We start from the raw sequence: 9737 nt of genomic DNA on the forward strand, positions 1-9737 counted from the left end.
CTTGAGGTTAGCAGCCCAATTCATAACCACTACGCTAGCAGAGCTCAGTTCTGACTCTTAGTGATGAAACACTGCCTGGTTCTGCACCATCCTCACAATTACTGCTGTGTTTGAGCCCATTTTTGCAGTCACTGTGTCAATCCATCTTGTTGAGGGTCTTCCTCTTTTTCAATGACCATCTACTTTACTAAGCACAATGTCCTTCCCTAAGAATTGGTCCCTTCTGATAATATGCTGAAAAATATGGGAAGCAAAGTTTCAACAATCTTGTTTTAAACAGAGTTCTGGCTATACTTCTTCCAACAAATTTATTTTTGTTGTTCTTCTGGCAGGCCATGATATCTTTAATATTCTTCACCAATTCAAAAGGAGCTGTGGTAGCACAGTGGTTACGAGTCGGGATGCCAACCTCAAAGTCAGCAGTTCAAAACTACCAGCGGCTCTACAGCTCCCATTAAAGATTTACAGCCTCAGAAACCATGTGCAGGGTCACTAAGAGTCAGAACCAACTCCACGGTACGTTTTTGAAGTCTTCCTTATTCACTGTCCAGTTTTCACATGCATATGAAGTGATTAAAAATACAATGGGCTTGAATCAGGTGTACCTCGTCCTCAAAGTGACATCTTGGCTTTTTGACACTTCAAAGGGGTCTTTTGAAGATTTGTCAAATGCAATTTAATTTTCAGCTTTTTAATTATTTCATTTCTTCACCTTGAGTGCTATTAAATTATCCAATAAAATCTTGAGAAAGTTACTTACACTTATGTCTCAGTTTTTTCATATTAAATGGGGATAATAATATAGGTTTGTTATGAAGATTTAATATGAATCATTTAAATATGCCTGACACATGGTACTTAATAAATCTTAGTTATGATCATGGTTACTTACTCCAACAGCAGGGCTATAAGGAACTGCCACTTTCTTTGTTATTGCCAGATAGCCTGAAGCTGAAGCTGTAAGTTTATAATTTCCAGGTACAAGCAATCTCCAGTAATCGCCATCCTTTGCTACAGGAAAAGAGAACATCAAATCACAAAGCACATAGGTGAAATGTATAATTACACCATCTAAGAAATATCTACTTTGAATTTTAAAAGTGCACTCACTATTCAATTTTAAAAGTACATTCACTATTCATTTGTTAACTGTCTCATTGTACAACATTTCCCTTTATGACATTAGTGAAAACTATGCCTGTCAGTAATGGATGCTGAGGATGCGAGGCAAAAGTAATGCTGACTGTGATGCTGAAGGTTATAACTTGCTGGGCCATGATTCCCGTGGTTTGGCAGTTAGGTAATTGTATATTCATCCTCCATTTTGAGATTTGATGTGGGCATTCTCTTGTTTTTGCATAATGCCTATTTTCACATACCAACCTGGTTTTTGGAATCTAACCATGTTGGCAAGTGAAGAGTGGGTGTCGATACATAATGGAATTTAATGAAATTCCTTTTAAGAGAGTGTGAAGCTCTCTCTACAGGGTCTCATTAGCTATTGTACAGGTAACAATATTAACTTGTCAAATAAATCTTTTGAGACAGTGAATCTTCTAATCATGCCTGGAGTAATGCAAGTGAAAAGATAGCTAAGGTATCCAAGTAATGAGATCACAGCATTTCGACAACATGTTTTGATTCTTGCCAAGCCAAGACCTGATGACCTCAGGGTCTAGACTACTCCTTCAGAGTCTGGCCCAAAAACAGCTTCATCAGAATCCTTGAGGCACTTGCTAGAAATTTCTAACTCTAAAGATTCAGAATATATTAGACTGGAATAGTATTTTCAACAAATTCTCTAGAGAATTCTTCAGCAATTCTTTCACCCTCCCGTATCCACAGTTCCCTCCTAATATAGATAAGATTCCATGACCCACCATTATAATCACTCTCATATATATGCCTTTAATGTATTTGCTCCTCTCATCTTATTGAATGTGCCTGACAATTAATGAATCCTCAACAATATCCAGTTCTCTTTCTACTCTATGGCTGTCCATCCCCTGTGACTTCAAGGAGTTGGAGAAGGCACACACAAGAGCTGTCTGTAATTCATAAGCCAGGCTGCTACCTTGCTTTCCTATACATTTCCCTAGTCCTTTCCCTCTTTTTTCTTGTTATCTGTGCTTCTGAAACTTAGGTGTATAACAACTCCCCACAGACTTAAGTAAAATGTAAGTTCTGATTCAAGAGCTTGGGAGTGAGGCTTGAGATTCTGTATTTCTAACCAGCTCCAAGGCGATGCTCCTATTAGGGGACCACATAGTGAGTAATATTTCCTAATGGAAAATTTGCCCTTTCTCCTTTTTTCTAATACCCTAAACACATCCTCTTCATCCTCCCTTTCAATTGGTAGTTTCTAACTGTGAAAAAATTTGGGGGGGGAGGGGGGACCCCATCAACATATCTTCCACTCTACATCTAGATTCCACATCAAAGTAATTTTACACATAAGAGTAAGTACTTTATCCATCCTGAACCACTATAAGCTTGATATTATTCATGTTCTAAATCTTTAAAAGATGTAACTTTTAACTTTCCTATCATTGGAACATAAGTCAATCACTGCTAGTGCTTCATTTATTTACTTAATAGCAAAATTTCTGGAAAAACTTGTAAATAGTCAGTCTCTAACATCTCTCCTCCTTATTTTAATATTCTATATCTCTAATATCTCTCCTATTTTCTCTTAGTGTCACTCAAACCAGAGTCCCACTACTTCACTAAAACAGATTTTGTTAAGACCTTCCACACTTCTAAATCCATTAGTTTGTTCATAAACTTCATCTTACTTGATACTTTTTATCAAGTGGTTTTTGTTTTGTTTGTTTGTTGGAGGGAACATACGCTCTCATTTGGCTTAGACTTCATTACTGTCGTTGCTGTTGTTAAGTGCCATTGATAGCAACCCTATATAGGGTTTCCAAGAAGCAGCTGGTGAGCTTGAACCGCCATCCATGCAGTTCAAACTGACTTAGCAGTGCAGCGCATTAAACCACAGCAACACACCAGGACACCCTTATTACCTTGCCCTCAAATAGTTAAAATGTCCCAAAGCCCATTCCTCAGATTTCTTTTTTCTTTCTATCTATATTTAGATTTCCAAATTTTTTTCATATTATAGGAAGCAGAGAAAATATGTGTATAGCATACTAGCGTTAACAGAAGAGACATCTTGGTGGCCAAAGGGGACCAAAGTCTGGGTTCCACCTTCAGGACCCCCCTCCCTGAGGGCTCAGGAGAGCAGTAAGTTGGCAAAGAGTTGCCATATTGGTTGTGAAGGCCTGCTAAATTGGTGATAATACTTGCTGTTGAATGAAAAAATGGAGTTTGAGAGGACAGACATTAAGGTTTAAAAAAAATCAAGCTGTAGATGTAGAGATTAAAAAAGGAGTGTTTTATTAAATAAATTAAAGGTTAATTGATTATAAGATCCAAAAATAGGTAAAAAGTTAATAGCTAAAAACATATTGTTTTTGTTGAAAAGATCTTAAGTGGTATTTAAATGAAAGTGAATTGTTATTGTTGTTAAGAGCCATGAAGTCAGTTCTGACTCATAGTGATCCTATATAGAGTTTTCAAGGAGTCGCTCGTGGGTCTGAACCACCAAACTTGGTGTTAAAAGTCCAGTGCTTATCCTACAGTGCCATACCAGGACTCCAAAAAATGAACTAGATATATATTTATTAATGTTATTGTTGTTGTTAAGTGCCGTCGAGTCGGTTCCGACCCATAGGGACCTTGTATAAGGTTTCCGAGGAGCAGCTGGTGAGCTTGAACTACCAACCTTGCAGTTCAAAAGGCTTTACAGCGCCGCCACACCAGAACGCCATATATTTATTAATAGGAGTAGATTAATTTTCCTGGAAAATGCATCATTATCCTCAAGCTGGAAAAATGGAAATTGAATTTTAAACCTTGAAATAGCTAATATCACATCTCAATTCTGTCCTATGCTGTGCATTATTGAACAAGGCAATTAATCTCTCTGGTCCTCAGTATTATTGTGAATAATAATAATAAAAGAATTAAACAGATAAAGAAAAGTATGATAAATAAATTCTAGATGCACATGTTCCTTCTTATTCCTTTCAGACCCCGCCTGCAGCCCACCAATTCACAGCTCGTTAGCACTTCTCCTAGAGCAGGACTATACATTGATATTTTAACTTTAACTGTTGTTAGTGTCTTTGAGTAAGCTCAACTCATAGAGACCTGACTGATATAAGGTTTCCAAGGAGCAGTTGATGAGTTTGAACAGGCTGACTGAACTTGCTGTTCAAACTAACCTTGCACTCAATTATTCGGTAGCACCACACAAGAACTCCTTAATTCTGCTAGATAATATTTTAACTCTAACTAGTACATTTTCCTTTGCCTGAGAACAAGAAGCAATTTCAGTGTTCTGTAGGGCGATCGCTGAAGAAACAGCGCCATCTGCTGTAACACAACAGCAATCCTGAGTTTAACTCCACCTGACTTGCTCCCATACATAAAACTTACATAGATCCAAACCAATGTGTAAGATCTGAGGCATTTAATGGCTTTGCTTAGAATATTTCAATAGTTATAATTATGATGATAATTATGTTCTGTGTGTAACATTAGAACTTTCAGACCATAGCCGAGAACACCCACCAGATGTAACATCATGGTCTATTCCTTCCACAGAGATGGTTGCGTTGGCGATTGGGTTACCTTGAAGGTCTCGGACAAATCCTTTAACTCCACGGTGTATCTGCAAAGGCCAAAACAATCAGAAAGTTCATATTAAAAATGACCCAAAACATGTTTCATACCAAGGGTCTCCTTATTTTCTAGCAAAATAATAGATCCCCACTGTTTATGAATCATAACAAGCTCAAAACATCCACGTGCATGTTTTGTTTTTTCTCAATAATAAATGAGAAATAATCCTATGAAAATGTATGTTTTGTTCTGAATCAAAGAATTTTAAGTGTCTTTTGAGCCATTAAAAACAAAATTAAGAAAAAGCTATCGTCATATTTAAAAGTTCTAGTCATCAACACATTTCATTACTTTTGCTCTCTTTTAAACGTGGTCATCTGTGTATACCTTATGTGACCACTATTAGTTAACAGGAATATTGCGTTACAGTCCTTAAAAATTGTTGATTCTGAATAAAAGAATATATCCTCTACTATTGCATTTAAGCCCATTGACAGTATTATTTTGACTGAAAATAAGTAGCATGAAAGATCAGCAAACTCACAACTAAAAACTGGATTCTAATTTAGAGAAAGAATTGGAATTGAGAATCATTCATTTGAATTAAGTTGTGATCATCAATGCAAACTAAGTAAAAAACAGTTTTCCTTAATTTTGCAACTGTAATGCAAGGAAAGTAACATGTGTTTGAACTAGCAGTCATATTTTAATCTGGTCTTTCTCAGATTAAACTGTTCCATACAGCTTCCAGGATATCAAATACTTAACAAAATATACCCTGACTTCCCAAATGCTCACGTCGCTTCTCATCCTAGAAAATGAATTTTCTTTTGCAATTGATGATAATCCAGGATTTCCCCAAGGAAGGTAGAATAAATATAATTTTTTTTTTTCTGAATGGTAAAAAACTCTTTATGTTGTTAATGATAATGACAATTATTTTTGCCAAGTAGCATAATAAGGAAAGAACAAATACATAATTGTTAGAAATGAATCCCGATGTCGCATAAAAGACACTCGGTGAGACTAAATTACCTTGGCAAAGTAAAACTTACTCTTGCAAGAGGGTGTGTGCGCATAGCCGTACATACACGAACAGGCCAGCGAGCACACCGAGTGATCAGTCCACTAGGGTTTTTAATCCTTGACGCGAGTCTCAAGGCTGTGTCTCACCCTATTGGCTAGGGTTTTGACCGCACAATCTATTCCCTTACTCGGTTGGCTAGTTCAAATTTTTAAGGGGCACATTCCTACTTTAGGAAAAGAAGAGAGGGGTCAGTCTTTGCTCCAGGAAGTAGTTTAAGGAAAAAGAAAGTTATCATAAATTCCTTACTCCAGGAAGTGGTTTAAAGAAAAAGAAAGTGACCATAAATTCTTTACTCACTTCAGGAAGTAACAAAAGAAAAAGAGAGAGATCATAAAGTCTTTACTTCAGGAAATAAAAAAGTTACCCGAATATAATAAACAGGATTATAATTTTTTTCCCACATTTTGAAAACATTTGTTGTTGTTGTTAGGTGCCATCGAGCTCGTACCGACCCATAGTAACCATATGCACAGCAGAACGAAACACTGCACAATCGTGGGCCAACCTCACTACTGTTGAAATGAAAACATTTAGGGTCTAGTATTTCTTTGCCTTTTCCCTACAACTTATCTTTGAATTAGCCAACCAAAATTGTAAGAAATTGGAATTTAACTACTCAAGACAGGAAATTTTTGGTTTCCAAATTAAATTCACATTTTGAAAGAGCAGTTGCAGGTCAGAATTATAGTGGAGAGGAGTAAGAGGGATATGCCAAGAGATGACACACAATAAAGAACTAGAGATAAAACAGAACTTTTTAAAATTCTTAACATGAGGACTGCACAAAGCAATTTTACACATGAGTTATTTACAGACAAGAGTAAGCACTTTATCCATTTTGAGCCACTATAATCTTGATATTATTCATGTTATAAATCTTAGCTGTAAGTTTTAGCTTTCCTGTCATTGGATCAAAAGCCAATCACTGCAAAACATATAATTTGCCTATATTAGGCACAAATATATGCAGTTAATATTCATGACTTTACTCTTTTGTACTTACTTCTCAGGTACAAGGCTTACCTAATAAAGCTTAGCAAATAATGTAAGTAAATGTCCATCTCTGATATGCCAATTATAGATCATAACTTCTCTCCTTGGAATGATTTTACTATAGTAATAAATCTCAATGGAAATATTATGTTAAACAATCCCATAAGTGTGCAGACTGGAAAACACTGCTGGTGTAACTTTTACAAACAAAATCATAGAAGCTCAAATTTCACTCATGACTGGAAAAGCTGTTTTACTATGATTGTCCTTCTTACAGTGACCTCTCCCCAGATTCCTGGACTGTTGTATAAAAATAGTGCTCAAATCCTCATGTACTTAAATGTCAGTGTAACACTGTGAGATAAAGTACTGTACTACAAGGTTGGCAGTTCAAACTCACCAGCTGCTCCTTGGAAACCCTATACAGGGTCACTGTGAGTCAGAACAGACTCCGTGGCATTTAACAACTATAACAACAGGGAGTCTGCTGAAATGGAGTCTCTCTGGTCCTGACCTGCAGGGAATGTGATTCAATGGTGGAGCAGGAAACTGCATTTTATCAAGAACTCTAGATAACTGTGATGCAGGTGCTCATGAAAAATTCTTTAAGAAGCACCACACTGTTCTCAAGCTATCCTGAATGGAGGCTCTTCTCCTTACCAAACTATTTACACTCAGTGCCTTTACAATTCTATCTTCTGCAAACATCTGTTTTTTTTAAACTCTGTAAGAGGTTTCCTCTCAACAAATTACAGAAGTAGATTTCCTAATCACCTATTTTCTATGAGTTGTAAAGGAGACATGTTTTTTCAGACCCAGGTGTTTATTACTAATCAGTGCTCTTATTCTACATCTTTGTCATGAAAACAATGATAACACTGAACTCCTGGCAGTCTTCATTGATCTTTCGTCCATTTTTCATTCTATAAGGCAACCTCTGTTGTTGTTGTTGTGAAGCGCCATCAAGCTGGTTCCGGCCCATAGCGACCCTGTATAGGGTTTCCAAGGAACGACTGGTGAGTTTGAACTGCAGACCTCGCAGTTCAAACAGCTTTGCAGTCTGATGCATTAAACCACATCACCACACCAGGACTTTAGAAACTCATAAATACCACTACAAACACTTCGACACAGATGCCAATTCCCATCTGAAATGGCAGAAACCAGATCATGTTATGCGGTCCCTTTTCTTTTAGCTTATCTCTATATAATTGGTCTATGAACATAAGTAAAAAAGTATTGCTACAAAATTTTAGCAACATTTCATAAACAGAAATATCAAAATGTGAAGCTACTGTTTCTTACTATATCCCTCACCTAGGTCTATACACTTCTGAAGGTACATGTCTCTAGCCCTTCTCTGAAGAATTCTACATTTTTCAATTTATACCATGTCAAAACGGTAGCTTTGGCATCCTCAAGAGACTCAAATTATGTCCCTTTTAAATATTTCTTGAGTTTGGGGAACAAAAAAATGTCTGAAGGGGCAATATCTGGGGTCGGAGTAGATGAGGTAAGGTTTCCCAATGAAATTCTCATAGAACAGCCCTTGCTGGCCCTGTGATGACCAAAAGTGGTTAGGTGCCAAAAAAGTACTAGGATTGCCTTTGCTTCAAAGTGAATGAAAATAAGATTCCACCTCATTCTTCAAAACTCTCCAACTCAATTAGTTCATAGTGAATATTCATGACCACAACACCTATGAAAAAAGGAAAACCTGATTGAACCATTATTACCATCTGTTTTCCAAATGTGATACTTCACTCTAGGTAAAATGGACCCATCTGGACTGGTCTCCTTACTTTCATACATCACCTTTAAATAACAATCAAACTCCTGTTTCCTGCTGGAGACTGTGTTTACCTGTTCAAGGTAGCTAATGAGGGCGTTTTTGTTATCCTCCCAGTAGCGCTTCAGAGTCTCTTCAGGTGGGAACTTTTCACAGCTAAGTTCCACAGTGATCTCAAAACAGTTGCTGCTGAGGTAATTAAAGTCTTGCATTCCTGCCAAAGCACCAAATGGAAAATCAAAATGTGCATGTGATGACTAAAACTCTACATGGGCCACTCTACAGAACTGAACACCAAATAAAAGAGCAAAAACCAACCAAACGCATTTTGGGGAGCCTGTGGAGACACGGTGAGCAAGGCATTGGAGTCTGGTCAAACCTAAAAATTGCTTCATGAGAAAAAGATGAGGCAGTCTATTGCTGTAAAGATTTATCTTGGAAACCCTATTTAGGGTTGTTTTGAGTTGTAATCCACTTGAAGGCAGTCCCTGGGTGGTACACTCAGCAGGTAATCAAAAGATTAGGATTTTGAATCTACCCAGAGACAAAAAAAAGAAAGGTATGGTGATTTACTTCTAAAAAACCATCCATTGTAAACCCTAGGAATCACAGTTCTGCTCTGAAAACCAGGAACTCACAAGTCAACTCAAGGGCAACTGTTTTGGGTTGGTAGGAAACTACAAGGAAACTCACCAACTGTAGGTGTCTAACAATATACTTGGAAGATTGTTATTATCATAAAAACACAAACTCTCTAAGGTTCTTATGTGACCCTTGAACTTAGTGTCTTGCTGCTGTAGGATGATAAAACTGACATCAGTCAAGTTACACATTGCTGGAATGAGATTCAAAGAAGACAATGAGGTACAGGACTGTTGGGGCAGAAGTGTCCATAGACAGGGAGTGCCTATCACTTATCTGGGACTCCTCTCTTTCCAGCTGGCTGCAACTTGGTGATTCCAACGGAAACTAGGGATTGTTAAATCACTGCTATGGGGCACAGCTGTCCTGACTATAAACCATTCAGTATCCCCTTGTTTTATTCAAATGATTGACTCTTGGTCTATGTTAGAGGTAGGACTTCAGGTCTGCAAGCCTGCAAAATCATTTGGTATGGCCCTGCCAAGGCAACCACGGTTACTGCCATCACATTTGTTGTTGTTGTTAAGTGCTGTC

General features: G+C 37.4%; 1 protein-coding gene across 1 annotated transcript in view; it reads right to left on the reverse strand.

The window, feature by feature from the left end:
* CPE (carboxypeptidase E) overlaps window positions 1-9737 on the reverse strand; it is a 155472-nt gene that overhangs the window by 2809 nt on the left and 142926 nt on the right. Inside the window, exons 6-8 of the mRNA XM_006864539.1 lie at window positions 8636-8775; window positions 4642-4741; window positions 893-1011 (exon numbers count right to left, since the gene is read on the reverse strand). Of these exons, the coding sequence (XP_006864601.1) occupies window positions 893-1011; window positions 4642-4741; window positions 8636-8775 (359 nt within the window). The remainder of the gene's footprint in view (window positions 1-892; window positions 1012-4641; window positions 4742-8635; window positions 8776-9737) is intronic.

The sequence above is a fragment of the Chrysochloris asiatica genome, unplaced genomic scaffold (assembly GCF_000296735.1).
Source record: "Chrysochloris asiatica unplaced genomic scaffold, ChrAsi1.0 scaffold00066, whole genome shotgun sequence".
NCBI lineage: Eukaryota > Metazoa > Chordata > Mammalia > Afrosoricida > Chrysochloridae > Chrysochloris > Chrysochloris asiatica.